This window comes from Sus scrofa, chromosome 5 (genome assembly GCF_054392235.1).
Source record: "Sus scrofa isolate SSC_HxYL_T2T_F1_AM1 chromosome 5, Sscrofa_HxYL_maternal_Yorkshire_Landrace_v2.0, whole genome shotgun sequence".
In the NCBI taxonomy this organism is placed as follows: domain Eukaryota; kingdom Metazoa; phylum Chordata; class Mammalia; order Artiodactyla; family Suidae; genus Sus; species Sus scrofa.
In genome coordinates this window covers 80,582,311-80,605,168 of record NC_139387.1, presented here as the reverse complement: position 1 = coordinate 80,605,168, position 22,858 = coordinate 80,582,311, and the positions used below count along the sequence as shown (strand labels likewise).

The window sequence follows — 22,858 nt, the reverse complement described above, 5'->3', positions numbered from 1 at the left end:
GTCCCTGGCCTGGGAACTTCTATGCGGGCAGCAAAAAAAAGAAAAAAGTTAAAATAAAGACTTTATAGACATCTAGAAGTTAAATGTAGATGTTCTATGATAATCAATGTCCTCCCAATAAAGGAACATGTATGCTTACATGCAGATTCTGTGCAGGGTACTTCTCTGGGCTTTGGTCTCCTATTTATCCACCCAAGTTTAAGACCAAAAAAAAAAAAAAAAAAAAAAAGGTATGTGAAAGCACTTTAAATTATTATAGATACAGAAGAAATTTTTGAATGTTCTAAAGCACAAAGATAATAATTGATACATTTGTCAAGTTGTACGTGAGGATAGGCTTATTTGTATAATTTAACATCAGCACCAAGATATATGTATCTAATTGTCTTCCAGGTTTATCACAGCTAGAAGCTCACAAAACAGTTGCTTTATAACTGAGGTCTTACTAGTGCAGTAGGTACTTCTAAAGTTCTAAAGTTCCCACTTGATGTCATACTTTATGTCATATCCAGCAGTTCCTCAGACACCTTTCTGATGTATCAGAACTGGGAATGAATGGGACAAAGAGGGAAAAAGAGAAATGCAGTAAAATCTTTTCTGTTAGATAACAGAACTCAAAATAAAACACCAACTTCCTATTTCCCAGACACTAATGAGAGTGTGTTCTCACTTTTTGAAGGATTAGCTAAAAGTTTTATAATGGGGGGGGAGGGAATATTCTACCTTTTCAAGATTTTAGGTAAAGTTTTATTGTGGTATGATGTTCATATTTAAAGAAGTACAAAGCCTAAATATATTTCTGGATATATTTTTGCAAGGTAATCACATACATAAATATCACCCAGATCAAGAAAATGAACATTCTCAGCATGGCAAAAACCTTGTACCTCTTTTAGTCACTACTGTCTCCCAAAAGTAAATACTTCCCTGGCTAGTTCTGCCTGTTTGGAAACTTTATATAAAAGGAAACATACAGTATATGTACGTTTCAGGCTTGTTTGTGAGGTTCACACATGTTGTTGCCTCTGGCAGTAGGCCATGCTTTTTCATTGGTGTATAACTGCGCTATTAATTTATCCACTCTACTGGTGGACGTTTGGACTGTTGCCAGTTTGGAGCACTTATGAATAACGCTACTTATGAAAATTCTTGTACATGGCAATAAGATACACTAACACAGCTTTTAAAATAATCTTAGATGATCTCTGCTTTGTAAGCAAATATTTTTAAACTTTTAATTATGTTTTTATTAGATCCAAAGTCAGAATTACAACTTTAGTGATTTATATTTCTAGTTCTAGTGTCACTTAAACACTTTAACTCAAGGATTCAGTAGGTCCATGAAATCAAATGTGAATAAAAAATTATTTTCACCTAAATGTAGCAACAAACAACACAATAGCAACAGTAGTATCTGTGGCTTTGGCACTAACAGAAATCATGTTACAGCTTTGCAGTTAGCTCAAAATATCATTTACACTCATCACTATTTTGAAAATATAGCATTGAAACCCCCACCACTAGTTCTTGATATTTAATTACCTATTTTTAAAAAGTAGGTATAACAACTACACGACAAACTTGGTTTTGTTTTGTTTTGTTTTTTGTCTTTTTGCTTATTTCTTGGGCTGCTCCCGCGGCATATGGAGGTTCCCAGGCTAGGGGTCGAATCAGAGCTGTAGCCACTGGCCTATGCCAGAGCCATAGCAACGGGGGATCCGAGCCGCGTCTGCGAACCACACCACAGCTCACGGCAACGCCGGATCGTCAACCCACTGAGCAAGGGCAGGGACCGAACCCGCAACCTCATGGTTCCTAGTCAGATTCGTTAACCACTGCGCCACGACGGGAACTCCCAAACTTGGTTTTTAATAGTTTGATCATTAGATTCAAAATAAGTGGTCTCCTTTAATTCTGTGCATTTTATTTTTAAAAATGCTATTCTGAGAAGAGATCCATAGGCATCACCAGATTGTTACTGGGATCCATGGCACAAAAAAAGGATAAGAACCTATGCTTTAAAATGTAGGTGTAACATAAAAGGCAAAGGGATAACTTTCTTTGCCTTTTCTTTTTCTTTTTTTTTAACCTGCAGTATACGGAAGTTCCCAGGCTAGGGGTTCCCACGGTAGGAGCCGTGCCTGCCAACCTATGCCACAGCCACAGCAACGCCAGAACTGAGCTGCATCTAGACCCACAGTGCAGCTTGCGGCAATGCCAGCTCCTTAAACCACTGAGCAAGGCCAGGGTTGGAACCTGCATCCTCATGGATACTAGTCAGATTTTCAACACACTGAGCCACAATGGGAACACAAAGATAATTTTCTAAGAGCCATCAAAGGGGACAGGAAGGGAAAGCTTTAAAATACTAACCAAAATTAGGTAAGGCTCACCAGCAAAAAAAATGTAGTTTGAGGAGGAGGAATGTGGAAATACTGAAGGATTTATAAAGTAAGTCAAGTCAATTGGGGGATGGAGAAACCAATCTAATGGAATTAAAGAAGAAAGAGCAGAGAATGAACTGGACCAATGTTCGGGCATGTTCCATGGTCTCTAAAGGAGAAAAGCAATCCGGGCTTCTCCCCGTCTAAGAGGAACCTAAAAGCCAGAGAACTTAAGTGAGATTTATTAAGCACTTAGATAGAGTTGAGAACATCTAATCTGATTTTAACGGCATTTGTGGTATAAAACATTTCTTCTCATCTACTTACTGCTGATGAAATTATTTTACAAAGGAAAAATGCCTCTGTTCGGGTTTTAAGCACACACGAATGGTACAAAATGAAAATGTTTGTATTTGTTTAGATTTTATTACTACAACGTCCTCTTCATTGAGGACTTTCTTTACCTGTCATCTTTACCTCAGCTCCTGTCATCATCAGTGGCTTCACTGTTCAGCTACAATCTTCCCTTCTTAATTCCACATATAAGAATCACCCGCTAAACTTTAAAACAATACTGATATTCAGATCCTAACCACTGAGATTATAGTTAATTATCTGGGATAGGACAGGGCTTATTCATGATCATTGAAGAATCCTCTAGGTGAATCTAACATACAGTAAGGACTGGAGAGCCTCTAATCTAGATTACTGATCCAAAATCTAGCCTCAAAGTTTTGTTGCTCTCACCTCCAATAACCTTCACCTACCCTCATTCCCACCACCAAACACTGAACTTCAGTCACCCAGAACTTCTTGCTCCATCTTGGACATTCTACATTCCAAAATACCACTATATTATCTTTCCCCCATTCCCTGGCCTTCAACCTCACTAACCTCTTGTTCCTCAACTCGTTACTTCTTCCAATACACTGTCCTTTTCATCACCTGATTCCCTTTCCTAATCGGCCCATTCCACATCACCTCAATAATTCTCGTGTCAGAACCTTCAATATCCATATCTTCAGGGGTCCACCATTCATCTTGCAATCTTAAATCAACACAACTAGATTTCTCTACTCCTAACCTGGGTTACTTAGATAATGAAGCAGATAATCCTACAGATTGGTGTCCCTATAACATTTAAGGTATACAAGCTTACTACCCCTCAGCAAGAGTCTTCCTAAAGATCTCTGGTCAGGAGACATCTACAAGGGCTACTGCAAAACTTCAATGCTAGCCCCTCTCTCTCTACCACCTCAACTTCCAAGAGATGACAGTGCCACTTCTTACTTCAGAGAAAAATAAAGGCTATTAGATATGGACTTCCTCAAATCCATTCTCCCAGAGACAATGACCTCACTAGAGACCTGGAGGGCCCTACTTATTTGACTTTATGACACTGATAAACCAAGTATTCCCATCTTAAAACCAGTTCCCTTGCTCAGCAATAGCCTCTAGGCAGGTCTGATTCCAGTTTTAACAGTTTTTGAGGCCAACTCCCTCTGCAGTATGTTCTATCATACAAGCTGGCATGTACATATAAGACACTATAGTGTAGTAAAGATTTAATGTGATAACTATTCCCATCATTTTATCATGACTATTTCCCATTGTTGTCTAAAATTATATATCTATATACAAACCTCTGCCTACACTGTACGGCTTCTAAAACATTCTACTGAGTTCTATAAATGTTGTACCATTCAACACTCGGAAATTATTTTGAAGATTAGTAAGTTTATATACAAAACTCTACACTTAGAGTAAGCAGGCAATAGTTAAATGGATATTTACAATAAATTACCATTTAAAGTAAGTTATCCCTCCTCCAAACATACCTTATTTTATAATTTGGAGCCATGTAAATGTGTTACATTAACAATAGATAAGTATATAAATAAATAAACTAATTAGAAAAAAAAAGGAAACCCCCTAAATAAAGAACAAAGTAAAACAAACACAACTATATATTCAGTTAACAGCAAAACCACATAGAAAATTCTTTTAGGAGTTCCCATCGTGGCGCAGTGGTTAACGAATCCGACTAGGAACCATGAGGGTGCGGGTCCCTTCCCCGGCCTCACTCAGTGGGTTAAGGATCCGGCGTTGCCGTGAGCTGTGGTGTAGGTCACAGATGCAGCTCGGATCCTGCGTTGCTGTGGTTCTGGCGTAGGCTGGTGGCTACAGCTCCGATTAGACCCCTAGCCTGGGAACCTCCATATGCCACGGGAGTGGCCCAAGAAATGGCAAAAAAAAAGAAAAAAAAAAGAAAATTCTTTTAAGTATCCCAAATGTCTAATGAGAAATATCTTTGGGAGGGAAGGGGTCCTAAAAAATTAATTTAAAAAAAAGTCATTCATTTTCCCATCTCTTTATTAGAACTATATCTTATCACTTATTTAAGTAAATTATAAAATAATTTTATCAAGTTGAAAAAAGTTTTATTTATTTTTTTAAAGTATAGTTACTTTACAATGTTGTGCCAATTTCTGCTGTAAAGCAAGGTGACTCAGTCATACATATATATACATTTTTTTAATATTATTTTCCACCATGGTTTATCTCAGGAGACTGGATATATCTTCCTGTGCTATACAGTAGGACCTTGCTGTCTACCCATTCTAAATATAACAGTTTGCACCTACTAACCCCAAACTCCCAGTCCATCCCACTTCCTCCTGAAAAGAAATTGTAATTGAGATTTTCATTAGAAACATCAAGTCTATAAATTAACTTGGAAATTATTTGGAAATAATTAAGTCTGCCCATTCTGAAATATGGTAGGCCTCTTCATTTTTTCCATCTTAAATCATTTTAGATCTATCCTAACCTAAGCTGTGACCTAGGCCAAATGACAACCATGAAGATGATATTTATCTAAGTGGGTTGTGGGATTTACTTATGAAAGTAAAAACAACTAACATATAAACAAATATTTGTGCCCTTTGACGGTGTATAATGAAGCCATAATATCCACATACCACCACCATGAGCCCAATCCCCTGGTGCTTAAAATGGGTTTATGCAAAATTTAAGAGTGACAGCTTCTTGACCTTCCCCAAAGCCTTCCTTAGGTCTCCACAAAAGATTTTGAGGAGAGAGAGAGAGAGAGAGAGAGAATATATCCACTCAACAATAATGAGTTCCTACTATGTGCCAGGTACAAAACATAGTGCTGGAATACAATAATAAGCAAAACAATTACCTACTTGAGAAAAACAAAGGACTGGCTAAAAATTCTCAATTCCCAGAGCAACAAAAACACAAGCAGTAGAACAGCATACTAACAATGGCCTACCTACCTGTTCCAGAGCTGCCCCTACTTTAGAATTTCACATATCCAATCTGCAAATTTCTCTATTTTTAGGAATAAAGAAACAGGTGACAGCCAATAGTATGACCAGGGGCTCAAATACTTTGTCAACTGATGGGGTGAACTTTATCAAATCTCAAATTTTCTTCACAAATTCAATATAAATATTCCCTTTAATAAATTAAACAAGAAACATATAACAGATTTTTTGTATAAATAAAATGTCTTTTATTTTCAAACTTTTAACTTTTAAAAAATAAGTTTGATCTATCTACATTGCAAACAGCTTTAGTATACCAAATTCACGTAAGACAGTAGATTTTGAATTATTCTACATGTAACAACTTACACTGGGGTGATTTCGAGGAGGTACTCTTTCTCTTGGGAGTCTTTCATAGTCATATCGTCCTTCAGACCACATTTCATCTCTTCTGTAAGCCACTAAAGAATAAAAAAGAAACCAAAGAACGATGGGGTTTATGTTATTAGGAAATAACAAAGAAAAAAAGGACAAAGTAAACGATTAATTTCCAACACAAATATTTTCCAGAAATACTTAAGGAAAAAAAACAACCGCAAATGACCAAAAGGATAAAGAGATAGTTATGGCCAATTCTTCTTCTAAACAATTTTGAAATTTTCTTTTTATTATTATTATTATTATTTTTTTTTTTTTGTCTTTTGTTGTTGTTGTTGCTATTTCTTGGGCCGCTCCCGCGGCATATGGAGGTTCCCAGGCTAGGGGTTGAATCGGAGCTGGAGCTGTAGCCACCGGCCTACGCCAGAGCCACAGCAACGCAGGATCCGAGCCGCGTCTGCAACCTACACCACAGCTCCCGGCAACGCCGGATCGTTAACCCACTGAGCAAGGGCAGGGACCGAATCCGCAACCTCATGGTTCCTAGTCGGATTCGTTAACCACTGCGCCACGACGAGAACTCCAAGAAATTTTCTTTTTATTTTATGGCCACACCTGCAGCATATGGAAGTTGCCAGGTCAGGGACTGAATCTGAGCTATAGCAGTGTTGGATCCCTTAATCCATTACGCTGGGCCAGGATCAAATCCACACCTCCACAGCCATCAAACAAGCTGCAGTCAGATTCTTAACCCACTGCGTCACAGTGGGAACCCCTATAATTTTCTTTTTAAAAAAAAAAATACAGGAGTTCCCATCATGACGCAGCAGAAACGAATCCAAATAGGAACCATGAGGTTTCGGGTTTGAACCCTGGTCTCCCTCAGTGGGTTAAGGATTCGGCATTGCCGTGAGCTGTGGTGTAGGTCACAGACCCACCTCAGATTGGCATCACTGTGGTGTAGACCAGCAGCTACAACTCTGATTTGACCCCTAGCCTGGGAACCTCCGTGTGCCGCGAGTGTGGCCCTAAGAGACAAAAGACAAAAAAAAAAAAAAAATACAGAAGTTCCTGTTGTGGCTCTGCACGTTAAGAACTTGATATAGTGTGTCCGTGAGGATGTGGGCTCAATCCCTGGCCTCACTCAGTGGGTTAAGAATCCAGCATTGCCACAAGCTGCAGTGTAGGTTGCAGGTGTGGCTCAGACCAGGTCTGCCATGGCTGTGGCGTAGGCCTGCAGCTGCAGCTCCAATTAAACCCCTAGCCCGGGGCACTTCCATATGCCACAGGGCAGCCATAAAATGAAAAGAATAAATAAATAAATAGAAAATAAATGAATAAAAAATAAAACAGAAAGCCCTACCTCTATTTCCAAAGCTATTTAAACTCCAAAGACCTTGTTATCATCAATTCTGGAAAGATCCCTAAGACTACAAATTTTTCATTCTCACAGAGTAAAAATTAGAAAAGATTCATTTTAATGAATAGTCTAAAAGGCTGATCAGGGAGTTCCCGTCGTGGCGCAGCAGAAATGAATCCAACTAGGAACCATGAGGTTTAGGGTCTGATCCCTGGCCTCGCTCATTGGGTTAAGGATCTGTGAGCTGTGGTGCACGTTGCAGATGCAGCTCAGATCCCATGTTGCTGTAGTGTAGGCCGGCAGCTGTAGCTCCAATTAGACCCCCAGCCTGGGAATCTCCATATGCCATGGGTACAGCCCTAAAAAGACAAAAGACAAAAAAAAGAAAAGAAAAGAAAAAAAGGCTGATCAGCAAAGCTCTCCAGGTGGATAGTTTGTACAGTAGCAGTTTTGCTTCTCTACACCCTTAAAGCTTAGAGTCTCTTTGTGTGTTGAAGTGATTTTAACTTTAAAAAGTCCTAAACAATGATTGGATTCGGAAGATGTAGTATATATACACAATGGAATACTACTCAGCCATAAAAAAAGAATGACATAATGCCATTTGCAGCAACATGAATGGAACTAGAGAATCTCATACTGAGTGAAATGAGTCAGAAAGACAAAGACAAATACCATGTGATATCACTTATAACGGGAATCTAATATCCGGCACAAATGAACATCTCCTCAGAAAAGAAAATCATGGGAGTTCCCGTCGTGGCGCAGTGGTTAACGAATCTGACTAGGAACCATGAGGTCGTGGGTTCGGTCCCTGCCCTTGTTCAGTGGGTTAACGATCCGGCGTTGCCGGGAGCTGTGGTGTAGGTTGCAGATGCGGCTCAGATCCCGCGTTGCTGTGGCTCTGGCGTAGGCCGGTGGCTACAGCTCCGATTCAACCCCTAGCCTGGGAACCGCCACATGCGGCGGGAGCGGCCCAAGAAATAGCAACAACAACAAAAGACAAAAAGACAAAAAAAAAAAAAGAAAAAAGAAAAAAAAATCATGGACTTTGGAGAAAAGACTTGTGGCTGCCTGATGGGAGGGGGAGGGAGTGGGAGGGATCGGGAGCTTGGGCTTATCAGACACAACTTAGAACAGATTTACAAGGAGATCCTGCTGAGTAGCATTGAGAACTTTGTTTAGATACTCATGTTGCAACAGAACAAAGGGTGAGGGAAAAAAAATGTAATTGTAATGTATACATGTAAGGATAACTTGATCCCCTTGCTGTACAGTGGGAAAATAAAAAAATATATAATATATTAAAAATAAATAAATAAAAATAAAAAGTACTAAACAATCCTGTAAAAATACAACCTTGAAACAGACCACTCTTGATTTTGTTTTTTTTTTTTTGTCTTTTGTCTTTTTGTTGTTGTTGTTGCTATTTCTTGGGCCGCTCCCGCGGCATATGGAGGTTCCCAGGCTAGGGGTTGAATCGGAGCTGTAGCCACCGGCCTACGCCAGAGCCACAGCAACGCGGGATCCGAGCCGCGTCTGCAACCTACACCACAGCTCACGGCAACGCCGGATCTTTAACCCACTGAGCAAGGGCAGGGACCGAACCCGCAACCTCATGGTTCCTAGTCGGATTCGTTAACCACTGCTCCATGACGGGAACTCCTTGATTTTGTTTTTAATGTTATAAACTATAAACTTATTTTAAATGCAAAGGCACCATTATAAAATTTGAAATTAAAATAAAAGTTCTGTGGGTAGTAACTAAAATCTTTGAAAACAGCCTCATGGTTCCCAGTAAAATTAATCATGCTCTTATCATACCACCTAGCAATTCCTAAGTACCCATGAAAAATAATTTAGGTTTCTCACAATGACTTCTGTGTGAATGTCCACAGCACTTTTATTCATAATAGCCAAAATCTGCAAACACCCAAATGTCTATCATCTGATGAATAAACAAACTGCCAAAATTCTTAAAAAAAATAAAAAGTCCTGTCAGCATTTTTCACATTTGGTATGCAGAGAGGCTTCCTACTTTGACAAAAAGAGCTGACACATTCTGAGTAGAAAGCTAATGCAGTGAGATACACAGGCCAGATGAAAAAGTATCTGTAAACTGGTAAACAAGGCAAATGAGAGAAGATGAAAACGGGGTGTAGAAAACAGCTCAAAAGTCATTTACATGAGATGGAAATACAGTGGTTGAGGGGTTCACAAACATTTTTTTTATAAAGGACCAAACAAATATTTTTGGTACTGCTGGTCACAAGTCTCCATCACCAAACTACTTGATGCTGCTATTATAACATGAAAGCATCCATAGGCAATATACATAAATATATGGGTATGGCTGTGTTCCAAAAAAACTGTATTTACAAAAATAAGCAGATGGCCCACAGGCAGCAGCTTGACAAGCCTTGGAATAGATGACAAACAGTTAACAGGGCGGAACCAGGAGAGGATGAAGTAATCAGGAAACAGGTCAGAACAATGAATCATTCTGATGTGCAGAAGGATGATCGTGAGTGAAAAGTAAAAATGGGACAGGTACCAAGTTAGGGGCTTTTAGTACACAGAAAATAAGGCAACTAGTACAGGTGCACAGTCCACAGACCTGTGAAAAAGAATAATCCTTTAGAGAAGACATATGTCAAGAGATTTTTGGTGGTTCTTTCTGCTTTAATAATAAGTGGGGGGAGTTCCCATCGTGGCTCAGTGGTTAACGAATCTGACTGGGAGACATGGGGTTGCAGGTTCGATCCCTGGCCTTGCTCAGTAGGTTGAGGATCCGGCATTGCTGTGGGCTGTGGTATGGACTTCGGACGCAGCTCAGATCCCGCACTGCTGTGGCTCCGGCCTGGGCCGGCGGCTGCAGCTGCAGTTGGACCCCTAGCCTGGGAACCTCCATATGCCATAGGTGCAGCCCTAGAAAAGACAAAAAAAGACCAAAAAAAAAAAGTGGGGAGAAAAAGGAATGGACATCCTACTTTGGCAGCAAAGAGTTGTAATAGTTTAGGTTAATTTAGGCTAGGTAAATATAAAGGCTAGAAGATGAGAGTAATATTTTTGACGTTATCATAATTTTTGCTGCAAAAACAAGTCTATATTTTCTAATACAAACAGACCAAATAAAATGAACTAACTAACCAAAGATGCCTGAGGAAATTAAAATTAGCTTTTAACATTATGCATAAAGCAACCTGAATTCTTTGTCTTTTTTTTTTTTTTGCGCCTTTTCTGGGGCCGCACCGGCAGCATATGGAGGTTCCCAGGCTAGGGGTTGAATCGGAGCTGTAGCCTACAACCCACTGAGCAAGGTCAGGGATCAAACCTGCAACCTCATGGTTCCTGGTCAGATTCATTAACCACTGTGCCACGATGGGAACTCCAAAGCAACCTGAATTCTAACTCTGCAGTCAGACGTCATTAACAATGTTATTTTAAAGTAACCAGTGTTTAGGTACAAGAACTGATGGAAGCTTAAAAGGAAAAGAAACTGTCAACATTACTTCTCCTGCTTGTCTTTACTGAATCCAGGTTTCAGTAAAAAGGTTTCAGTCTAAAGAATGAGTTAGATTTTATCCTACTTAAGATACAGTAGAGAGAAATAGTAACAGCAACAAACAAATCAAATCACAGGGAAAAAACCAACAACCCAAAAGAAAAATAAACATATGAAGTCAGTTCACAAAAAAGGAAATACAATGGCTCAATCTTTTGAAAAGATGCTCAACTTCCTTCAAAATAAAGATGAAAACTGAAGCTATAATGTAATACTAATTTTCACCCAAAGCTCTGCAGAAATCAAACCACTTCAGTAAGAGTAAGGAAAGCAACACTCTCATACATACATCACACTCTCATCATAGTACATTAATGAAGGAATAGACTGGAAACAATTTGACAGTATCTATTAAAAACTTAAATGCACATACACCTTGACCTGGCAATTCCACTTCTATGTATACTTGTACATATGCACAGGAAAGATTGAAAGCAACCTAAAAAAATCCCTCAGGAGGGTTCAGATTAAAGTGTTATACATTCATATAAAGGAATATTTATTTCAAATATTAAAAATAAACATTTCAAAGAAAAGTATAATCCCATATGTACCAATATAGAAAGATTGCCAAGATAAACTGCAAAGAACAAAGGGCAAATTAACATGTAAAGTATGCTGACCCTTTGGAAAGTAAAAAGGCAGGGTATTTAAAAACATGTATGTATAAGCAAGAGAATATAACTGTGCCTGTCCTCTGGGGAAAACAGGGTGGCTAGAGTATAGGAGGGTAAATATTTTCACTGCATGTTTTAGTATGTCCTATTATCTATTACAAAAATCAGTAACTTTTTGAAGGTCCTGGAATAGGTTTAATTTGTCAAGTGATGGCTAAAATTATGAATATAAATTAATGAACTAAAGGAGAAGATAAGTAAAAATAACATTCTGTAATTAATGAGAAAGAATAAACTGTAAGAATTCTAAAGAAATATCATATAATTTCCTAACGAGATAGAACACTAAAGATTGAAATCTACTGGATTCCCACAAAAAAAAGTATGAATAATTACTATACTACTTACTTGAGGTCTTTCAGGAATCAAATTTAAAGTTTTCTGTATATATCAATGGAGAAAAATAGTTAAGGCTTCATTAATGAAACTCTCAAAATAAAATATTTTGCAATTGTATCTTAGTAATAAGCAAACCCCCCTTCAAACACCCCTTTTAAAATAGAAGATATTATTTTGACCACCAGAGGCCACCCAAGATTCACAAGAACAATATTATGTCAAGTCCTAATTTTGCCAGTTGAGCATACATCATCCTTTCTTTGAAAAGACTGTACTAGATGTTTAAGGTAATTTTTACCTAGAATATTAAGAACACTAGCTTTAAAATATCTTATATTGAAAGAAAATCTAGCATCCTTAGTTTGGAAATCCCTACAGTTTTCTACTGGCAAAAAAAAAAAAAAAAAAAAAAAAATCCCATGTTCAAACGTTATCCCAATATCAAGCCAATATTAACATTAACTCACCAAAGAACACTAAACTTATTAGGTATAAGTTTGATGGAAAACTTTTAGTGACTTTCCCTCAAAAAATATAAAGTGCCTTGAGCAGGCTTAGGTAAAATCTTTTCTGAAAAAGGCATATGCAATTTATGATAGAAATTGCAAATATTTGAAATATTCTTACTTTTAAAAAAAAGTGCATCTAGCAATGAGATCCTGCTGTATAGCACTGGAAATATATCTAGTCACTTTTGATGGAGAAAGATAGAGAATAATGTGAGAAAAAGAATGTATATATGTATGTGTGACTGGATCACTTTGCTGTATAGTAGGAAATTGACACAACACTGTAAGTAAACCAAATAAATGGGAAAAAAATCATTTAAAAATAAATAAATTTAAAAAATTTAAAAAGTGAATATATCTATTGAAACTCTATCCACCACTTCAAGAAAATTCAAAGGTGGCTCTCTTAGAAAGATCAGGCTCACCTAACTGCTGCACAGATATTTCGAGAAATGCCTCACTAGCTAAAGGCAGAAATAAGACTGTATTTTTAGTCTTAAATTTATAGGTCACTCCTGATCTAGGGAGTGTTCACTAGATGAGTGATCTTATCTTTTTACGCCTGGCAGTTTGGAAGATAAATAAAAATTTCATTGCAATACCTCACGGTATTTCTATTTCAATCAATCCACAATTTACAGAAGCTTAAAAAAAGCAACAAATAAAAACATTTAACTTTGATGAAAATCTAGCTATTGGAAACAAAGCAGCTAGAACAAGGCAAAAAAGAGAAATAAAATCATAGAGAAATTCAAAATAGCATTTTGAATGTATCTAGAATATACATCATCAAGAGATCACTTGAGTGCTGGAGGGGTTGTGGAGAAAAGGGAACCCTCCTGCACTGTTGGTGGGAATGTAAACTGGTACAGCCACAATGGAGAACAGTTTGGAGATACCTTAGAAATCTATACATAGAACTTCCATATGACCCCGCAATCCCACTCTTGGGCATATATCTGGACAAAACTCTACTTAAAAGAGACACATGCACCCGCATGTTCATTACAGCACTATTCATAATAGCCAGGACATGGAAACTACCCAAATGTCCATCAACAGATGATTGGATTCGGAAGATGTGGTATATATACACAATGGAATACTACTCAGCCATAAAAAAAGAATGACATAATGCCATTTGCAGCAACATGGATGGAACTAGAGAATCTCATACTGAGTGAAATGAGTCAGAAAGACAAAGACAAATACCATGTGATATCACTTATAACGGGAATCTAATATCCAGCACAAATGAACATCTCCTCAGAAAAGAAAATCATGGACTTTGGAGAAAAGACTTGAGGCTGCCTGATGGGAGGGGGAGGGAGTGGGAGGGATCGGGAGCTTGGGCTTATCAGTCACAATTTAGAATAGATTTACAAGGAGATCCTGCTGAGTAGCATTGAGAACTTTGTTTAGATACTCATATTGCAACAGAACAAAGTGTGGGGGAAAAAATGTATACATGTAAGGATAACCTGATCCCCTTGCTGTAGAGTGGGAAAAAATAAATTAAAATAAATAAATAAAAATAAAATAAAATTGTGTACATTATGCAAAAAAAAAAAACAAAAAAGAGATCACTTGAAATCCATTTTTGCAAAAGCTAAACATGAGCAAATGAATCAGAGGTTTAAAATCCAGAGACACAGGAAAAAGTGAAATAAAAGCAAAATTATCCAATGAGAAATTATTGTATAATAGGTATGATGTTTCAGTTTGGGAAGATGAAAAGCATTGGATGGTGGTGATGGTTACACAGCAATGTGAATGTACTTAATACCACTGCATGTACACCTATATGGTTAAAACGGCAAATTTTATGCATATTTTACCACATTTATATATTTTTTTAATGTGAATTTATCTGACATTAAACTCCCCACTGAATCTGCTGTATGTAACAACCACTTCTATAGGGCATCAATCTGTATTTTGAACTTAATTCCTACTAGAAACAAATAGCATCCACAAAAGAGCTAGTCTATTACACTAGTGTTATCACAACCTCAATTCCTGCAGTGAATCCTATGACAGTTTTGGATATTTGACTCCACACCTAAAGATACTCCAATGGAATATTCACCTTACTAGGACCTATAAAAATTACAGTTTCAATTAAAATGTTTAGGAAATAAGGTAAATAAATTATCTTTACCTTAAAAAGTTTATAATTTCTAAAGCTCAATTTCAAATTCCAATTACTGTGCATATAGGCATAATTTTATAAATGGAAATTAGTTTCCTTTACAATTGACAATAAATTGCTTAAATGACTATATTACAATGATTAAATATAAACACTAGGTTATAAAGTAATGTGCAATCAATTACTTCATTTAAGTTCTTCCTTAATAGTGAGTATACCAAAATCTTAATGTCTTTACAGAATCTGTAGGTATTGTTTTTAAATGTATTCTTACCACACCTATACTGCTTTTACAAAACAGCAATAACCTAATATAATGCTTTATTGTTGTTTAAATTACTATGTATTTTCAGAGTAAGAACATGAAAATAGTAGAACACAATAGAATGATGAAATTAAATAGAGCTTAGTGTAGCAAAATAATTAGCACCCATTAATAGAAAATGCCTAAAAAAAAATTGACCAGCACTGCCAAATGATTAACTTCTTTTATCCTTAAGAAATCTATATAATTGAGAAAAGCAGGAATATAGGTGATTCCATAGGCAACCTTGTACTGTTAGTAAAACAAAATACAATGATTACATACCAAAGAAAAGAACATTAGGCTGTAAAGAAAACCAGCTTTAAGATAGATCTTTAATTAAAACAACAGAAAAGGTATATAAGAAAGGTACTTTGGGTAATAAGGGAAAAATATGCTAAAATCACCTTGAATTAAAATAACTCTTTTGTAATTTTCAAAGGATTTAAGAATAACTGGGGAGTTCCTGGCACGACTCATTGGTAACAAACCCAACTAATATTCATGAAGATTCGGGTTAGATCCCTGGCCCCACTCAGTGGGTTAAGGATCTGGCTTGCTGTGGCTGTGGTGTAGGCCTGCAGCTACAGCTCTGATTCAACCCCTAGCCTGGGAACTTTCATATGCCACAAGTGTGGCACCAAAAAGACAAAAAAATAAAATAAAATAAAAAGAATAACTGATGATCTTCAACAGTGCTTAGACAAAGGGGGTGCACAGGGCAGGGGAAAAAAATAACTGATAAGTACTGCAACCTTCTGATTAGCAGTACATGTTTACGACATTATGCAGATTTAGGATATCGACCCATCCTGCACCTGAAGCCAATCAGCTAAATTTAAACAGAGATGCTCTGACTCCCAGCCAAGTGATCATGTTACTTACTGTCATCACTTCCCTGATCTCCCATTAGTGGAGTATCAGAAGTGCTCCAATAAATTTCCCAATCCAACAGCATATGAAAACTGAAGAATACAAATGAAAAATCCTAGGACCCCTCTACATCACAATTAAGCAAAGAAGAGAATTAGAATTCAGTTTGGGGAATGTAAGCTTCATTTAGAAGTTTGGTAATAACTGGTTCTAGACTATAAAAATCTCATTCTCTTATGCCATATTCAATAGAGTATGTTTAATATACCATCGTGGTATATTTATGTCCAGAAAGAAATAAGCCTTTCTTCGAGTTCCCACTGTGGTTCAGTGGTTAACATATCCAACTAATATCCATGAGGACTTGAGTTCAATTGCTGGCCTCCCTCAGTGGGTTAAGAATCTGGAGTTGCCGTGAGCTATGGTGTAGGTCGCAGACGTGACTCAGATCCCAAGTGGCTGTGGCTGTGGTGTAGGCCAGCAGCTACAGTTCCAATTCAGCTCCCAGCCTGGGAACCTCCATGTGCCAAGGGTGTGGCCTCAAAAAGACAAGAAAGGAAGGAAGGAAGGAGTCTTTCTTAGAGCACTGCATGGAGTTACCCAACTATTGCCAAACTAGCTTCAAATGAGGACTAAGATAACAGAAGGACTTGAACTGTTAGTGAGAGTAGCCTAGAAATTGAGAAACCAGAAACTCACAAGCAACATCCTTCTGTCAAACCATTCACACTCAGAATTAACAGGCCAGACAATAGAAAAAGATTAGTTTTTCATTTATCCAAAGGTTACGGTAGCATCTTAGGCTACAGAGGAACTCTGCACAAGGCTCTAGTCAGCTTCCAGTATTAAATACAGTCAGAATAAATAGCTTTCCCTCTTTCCCACATGCATTCCTTTTTTTTTTTTTTTTTTTTGCTTTTTAGGGCCTCACCCACGCATATGGAGGTTCCCAGGCTAGGTGACCAATTAGAGCTACAGCTGCCGGCCAACATCACAACCACAACCACGCAGGATCCAAGCAGCGTCAGCGACCTACACCACAGCTCACATCAATGCTGGATCCTTAACCCACTGAGCAAGGCCAAGGATCAAACCTGCAACCTCACGGTTCCTAGTCAGATGCATTTCTGCTGTGCCATAATGGGAGCTCCACCTTTCTCTCTTTATATTCATTCAATAACTATTTTTGACAGCCAACCATGGTTAGCAATTAGATGACATTTGACCTCACATTTTAGATGAGCAAAAGGCCTTTGCATCAGCAATTCCCCACCAAGCATGCTTTTCTCCAGGTATTTGTGTAGTTAACCCTTCAATGTAACCTTCATTTTTTGTCTTTTTGAGGCCACACCCATGGCATATGGAGGTTCCCAGGCCAGGGGTCAAATCAAAGCTGTAGCCGCTGGCCTACACCACAGCCACAGCAACACGGGATCCGAGTCAAGCTGCATCTGCAATCTACACCCCAGCTCACAGCAACGCTGGATCCTTAACCCACTGAGTGAGGACAGGGATCGAACCTGCGTCCTCATGGATGCTAGTCAGATTTACTTCTGCTGAGCCACAATGGGACTCCCACCTCCAGCGTTTTCTTAATGTCATTTTTCTACCGGATTCCCCTAATCTTGCTATTTTTTTTTCACAGCACTAACCATCTAAGATACTTTATAATTTTGATGCATATTATTAGTCCCTTGCTACTAGCAATATGAACTCTATGAAAGCAGGGATTTCTACATTGTTCATTGATTAATATTAAGCACCTAGAACATTTTGTACAATGTATGTGCTCAGTATTCATAGAGGAAGTCCATGAATGCTGGTCATATGCCCCCTCTAGAGAAAAGATTCTCACATCTCCACCTCCACCCCAACTCCTCTCAAAATGATTAACTCACAGCAGCTCCAACTCAATATAGCAAAAAAATAGTTCTTCACACTTCTCAGAAACCGGCTACATCTCCTGTCTTCCCCATTTTGCTTAATGCCCCCATCAGATACTCAAGGGTACAAATCAGAAACCTGAGTCACACAAGACCCAAAACTTTTCATATCTAAATAACTAACCCCAGTTATTTCTATTGCCTCAATACATAAAGAACGTGTACCTCCGCTTCCCCATCCCTGCAACCAACACCTTTGTTCATATGCTCTTAATCTAGTACTGGACTCCCCAGTGGTAAAATGCTGGTCTCCCTGCTTCTGGTGTCACCTCCCCCACCCAGCAAACTGTAGCCAGAGTGTTTATTCTGATCATACACCTGATTCGAAAATCTCTCAGTGGCCCACCCATATCCTAAAGGATGAAGTCTAAACTTGAAAAAGGCTTGTTTATAACCTTGCTCTACCTTTCCAGCTTCATCTCCTACCAAATCCCTCATGGCCTCCAGAACCTCCAGTCATATCAAACTACACCTTGTCCTGCAACTGTGCCACTATTTCTCACTATCATATCATGGCACGCTTTTCTCTTCGTCTAGAATCTTTCTGCTACTTATCTGCCTTCACCCTCTACTCTTCCTTCAGAATTCAGCTCAAATGTAAGTTTTTCTTACATTCTCCAGAAAGAATAAAGTTCTTTCTTTGGGCCTCTCAAAGTACCCTGCAAAACTAGCACGATATAACATTATCTTCAATTTATTTTCCTTCCTCTTCTCCTCCCAAACTGAACACCACTGGAAAGGCAATGACTGTACTCCTCTTGCTTCATGGAGTAAATGTACTTATTAAATGTTGGCCAAATAAACATATTATTCATACGACCACCATACAAGCCATTCTGAGGAACCTAAATATTAGTTTGTGCCTTTTGGTTATTCAGAAAACTTCCAGAGTATGGCTCCTTTCACATTTCTCAACACTAACGCCACTTCATTTTTGAGCAAAAGGTGCCAATAAAAATTCTTTAGCTCTAGCACCTAAAGCAGTGATTCTCAGACCTGACTGTACATTAGAATCATCTAAAGAGCTTTAAAAAATATTAATACCTAGGCCCTGTCTTCTGAAATGCCTATATAACTGCCTGGGATTTTTTTTTTTTTTTTAATTTTAAACTTATTTCATCTTAGGATCAGACCCATTGATGTTAAAGCAAGGTAAATGTATTCTTGACATCTTAAATTAAAACAGGAAGTTTTTAAGGGTCAACTTGAATCTAAAAATTACATAATATTATTTCTGCTTGAAAATGTTTAAAATTCCAGACATCTAAAACAAAAAAAAAAAAAAAAAAAATGAATGTTATAATTAAAGTCCGTGGGGGGGAAAAAACCTAACATACATGCCAATTAAAATGGTCAAAATAGGAGTTCTCATTGTGGTTCAGCAGTAACGAATCTGACTAGTATCCATGAGGACAGGGGTTCAATCCTCGGCCTTGCTCAGTGGGCTAAGGATCTGCTGCAAGCTGTGGTGTAGGTCGCAGACATGGCTCGGATCCGGCTTTGCTGTGGCTGCGGTGCAGGCTAGCAGCTGCCGCTGCCAACTAGACCCTTAGCCAGGGAACTTCCATATGCTGTAGGTGTGGCCCTAAAAAAACCAAAAAAAAAAAAAGTCAAAATAAAGCAAATAATCCACAGGAATTAATCATTGTTCAGTGCTCAGGGAGGGATAAACGCAAGCAATGGTAGTTAAGAATGCCAAGAAAATGTAAACAGAATCGAATCTTGAGAGACTGTTTAAATGCAGATGAACAATAGTAAATGGCAGAATCCAGGAAAACAGAAAGGAATTGGGGAAGATAAAATGTGCATGAGAAAGACAGAAAAGACCAGGGCAGAAGATTCGCATTGCAAAGGAGTGGGAAATGAGCCTGCATAGGTATTCAACAAGTTTTCATTAACTAACTCCCTTGAAGTATATATTATCCTTCCCATTTCACATAAAACATGGAGCCTCTGAAAAGCTCAAATTCCAGGGCCATATGGATCCTGGAATCAGACCAGGCCTTTATAACTTTAAAATCCAGCCCTTTCAACCCTATCACATTGCTACACAAAGCAAACGGCAAGGACAGAGAGAACAAATTCAAGGACACAACAAAGCAAAAAACTAAAGGAGTTCCCTGTAGGCTTTTAAACCTAGATATGAGATGAGGGGGAAAATGTCATTTCAGAAGATTCACCTGGCAGTATTCAAAACGGATTACAGGCAAAAGAGGCTAGAGGAAAGGAGATCATTGGCTGTTTCATAATGAGCAATTTAACTTAACTCAGTACTGTTAAAGCACAGTCTTCTCTACTAAGTTACATGGCTTCCTACATTACCTGGTTTCTCACTGCTTTAAGGAAACGTCTTTTAGAAGCCCCACTGTACTGTATTAAATACCTAGTAGTAGATTTCCTTTTTACAGCCACACCTGCGGCATATGGAGTTCCCAGGCTAGGGGTCGAACCTGAGCCGCATCTGCAACCTACGCCACAGCTTGCAGCAATACCAGATCCTCAATCCACTGAGTGAGGCCAGGGAATGAACCCACATACCCACAGACACTATGTCGGGTTCTTAACCCACTGAACCACAACAGGAACTCGAGTAGGAGACTCTTGATTGTTCAATAAGTGATCAAGTAACAGAAAGTACTGAAAGAGACAAAAATACTGGATGTTGACTATGTATAATATTTCCAAATCTAAATCTCTTTTCACCTCTGGATGGAGGTTACAGTCAACTAGTCAGCCACCTTCTAGTCTTTTACTCTCCGTTTCACCCTTTTTTAAAAAAGGATACTCAATTAATTTTGCTAATATGTCAGTCAGATCTGGTTTCCCTGATCAAGAACCCAAACAGTTTCTTATTAATTAACTGTAACAAATCCAAACTTCTCTGCCCTTCCTATGTGCCCTCTATCATCTCACCTAGCCTCCTGTTCTCTCCCAAAGAATCATTCATGCTGTGTCTCTTCTCTGTCCCATAAAGTAACAAACACTACTCTGGAGTTGTCTGACTTATTTCCCAAGCTGGAATACCTCTTTCCATTGTCTCAATTTTTGAACATCCATCTAGGCCCAGTTCAAAATCTATTATTCTCCACAAAGCCCATTTCTGAAACTTATAACAGATTCTAAACCAGTGAATAAGAAGTCACAACTTGTGTTTGGCCCAAGGTTTTTTTCTTAATAAAACTTTATTCCATTGACCATACTTTAAAACTGGGAGATAACACTTTAAGAAACTGTATTTCCAATTTTCCTTGAAAAAACTGGATGCTCCAGTAACACTGGGACCACACAATCAATTACACAGCCACAACCAGTTGTACCTGAATAGCAGCTGACGCCTTTTGAAAGATTTTTACATTTTAAAGTCCAGAGATGATACATCAACAGCCTAACTTCTGAGACTGTACCTGCAGCAACTGTAATAATTAAGAAATACTGGACTGCCTATTAGGCCCTGGAATTACAAAAGTAAACAAGACAGATATGGTCCCTTCTGAACAATCTAGCTCAGTAGCAAAAGAGATAAGCAATCGAGATATATCTGGTAAGTGCTACTATGAGGGAAGCAGAAGGCACTTAGCACTTGGTAAGAGTACCTAACTCTAAGAGAAGTCAGAGAAAGTGACTAAACTGAGATCTTTAGCAGGTGTACGAATTATCCAGAAAGAGGTAGGGTAGGGATCCGGAAAAATCAAATGCCACAGAGAAAAAAGAACTTTTGCAAAGACCCTCAGGGAAGAAAAAACTATTGAGAAAGTGATATGAGTTCAGTACCGCTAGAGACTTCGCCCAGCCTTAAATGCAGGTGTCAGAGAATGGGCTCAATTGAAAAGGCTAGAGGGAAAAAATAAGTGTCAGGAGAAGGAAGAAAATTCCATAAACAGGTGTAACATGTAAAAGAGTTTGTTAAGCAGAGAAGAAAGGTTTCAGAGGGCACAGATGTTTTGTCGAGGGGTGAAATGTGGAAGAAAAGGAGAAAGAAGCAGTGATAGCCTAAATCAAGGGAGAGGGAGCACAAAGCAGCACGGGGATGAGGATGTAGCAAAGAAGACCAAAGGGGCTTACATCTTGGGCGGTAACCAAGGATAACAGGGATGTGAAGCATAGTAGTTTTGGTGGGCCACAAGTTTGCCAAGAGAATTAGTCCCAGCGGTCCCCTGGTGGACGCGGAGGCATTCGGGCCTCTCAAAATCCTGCAGCGCCCTGGCTGGATTGCACTTCCGTCTCTCTAGAAGACATCAGCTTCGGTCTGGATTGACTGTGCAGGCTCCAGGAGAGGCTCTGAGTTCCAGGCTGCTGGCACGCAGGCTCCCGGGGAGTGGTTAGAGGCCTGGTCTGTGTGTGCTGGTGGGTAGAAGTTAAGTATAAACTACCTTGCATTATTTTCTGATTTTTCTGTAGGAAAGATGGGCCTGTTTACAGCCACTTAAGAGAAAAAGCAGTGTGTGCCCATTATAGATTTATAGGAGGAAAAAAAGTGCTAAGAAGTTTAACATTTGTCCATACCAATACTCAAGATGAGTCATTCTGTGAATCGGAGTCTCCCCCAAGTTGACCTTGTCTCCTCAACAAGACTGATATCCTGCAGCAAAAGGCCTCTTTTACACTTTTCTGTAGCTCCTTAAGTGCCTACAACCGAACTGGGTACGTCGAACACACTCAGTAAATTTACTGACTTCCTAACTGATCTCGAGTCATTGAACTCACCTAGATCAGTCCTCTTTTTACATATTATGGTGCTATACAGAAGCGAACCTATACCACAGACTCAACACTTTCTTTATTCCAAACTCCCACTAGTCTCTCCACCCTCAACCGCAGGGGCAGAACTGTTTGTTGCACGATTCAAATGCAGCGGGAGACTCCAGGTCCCGCCGCGGAAACGCCCACCCGCCCGCTCATTCCTTAGAGTTGTACCGGCCAACGACCCTGTACCGGCCCACGCGCCTGTCCCTGCCCACCTCTCAGAATGATAAAATCCGCTCACCGACTCTGAGCCTCCGGGAGACCCCGTAAATACAATCGTCCGCTCGTCGCCGCGCTCCCAGGCAGCACTTCCGGCGCGCATAAAGACGTCAGCAAAA

At 38.9% G+C, this 22,858-nt stretch overlaps 1 protein-coding gene across 23 annotated transcripts in view; it reads right to left on the bottom strand.

Annotated features, from left to right (window-relative positions):
• The window catches only part of PPHLN1 (periphilin 1), a 146,361-nt gene extending 123,529 nt beyond the window's left edge, over positions 1-22,832 (bottom strand). For 7 of the 23 annotated variants that reach the window (XR_014804031.1, XM_021092548.2, XM_021092549.2 and 4 more), the window contains exons 1-3: positions 22,762-22,832; positions 21,840-22,118; positions 6,047-6,138 (exon numbers count right to left, since the gene is read on the bottom strand). Coding sequence is in view for 20 of the 23 variants with exons in the window: in XM_021092548.2 (XP_020948207.1) it covers positions 6,047-6,138; positions 21,840-21,879 (132 nt within the window). In the remaining 3 variants the exon portion in view is untranslated. Of the gene's footprint in view, positions 1-6,046; positions 6,139-21,839; positions 22,119-22,735 lie in introns of all 23 variants that reach the window. The other 16 variants (XR_014804033.1, XM_021092550.2, XM_021092551.2 and 13 more) reach the window with 3 other exon arrangements.
• Positions 22,833-22,858: the final 26 nt, after the last annotated feature.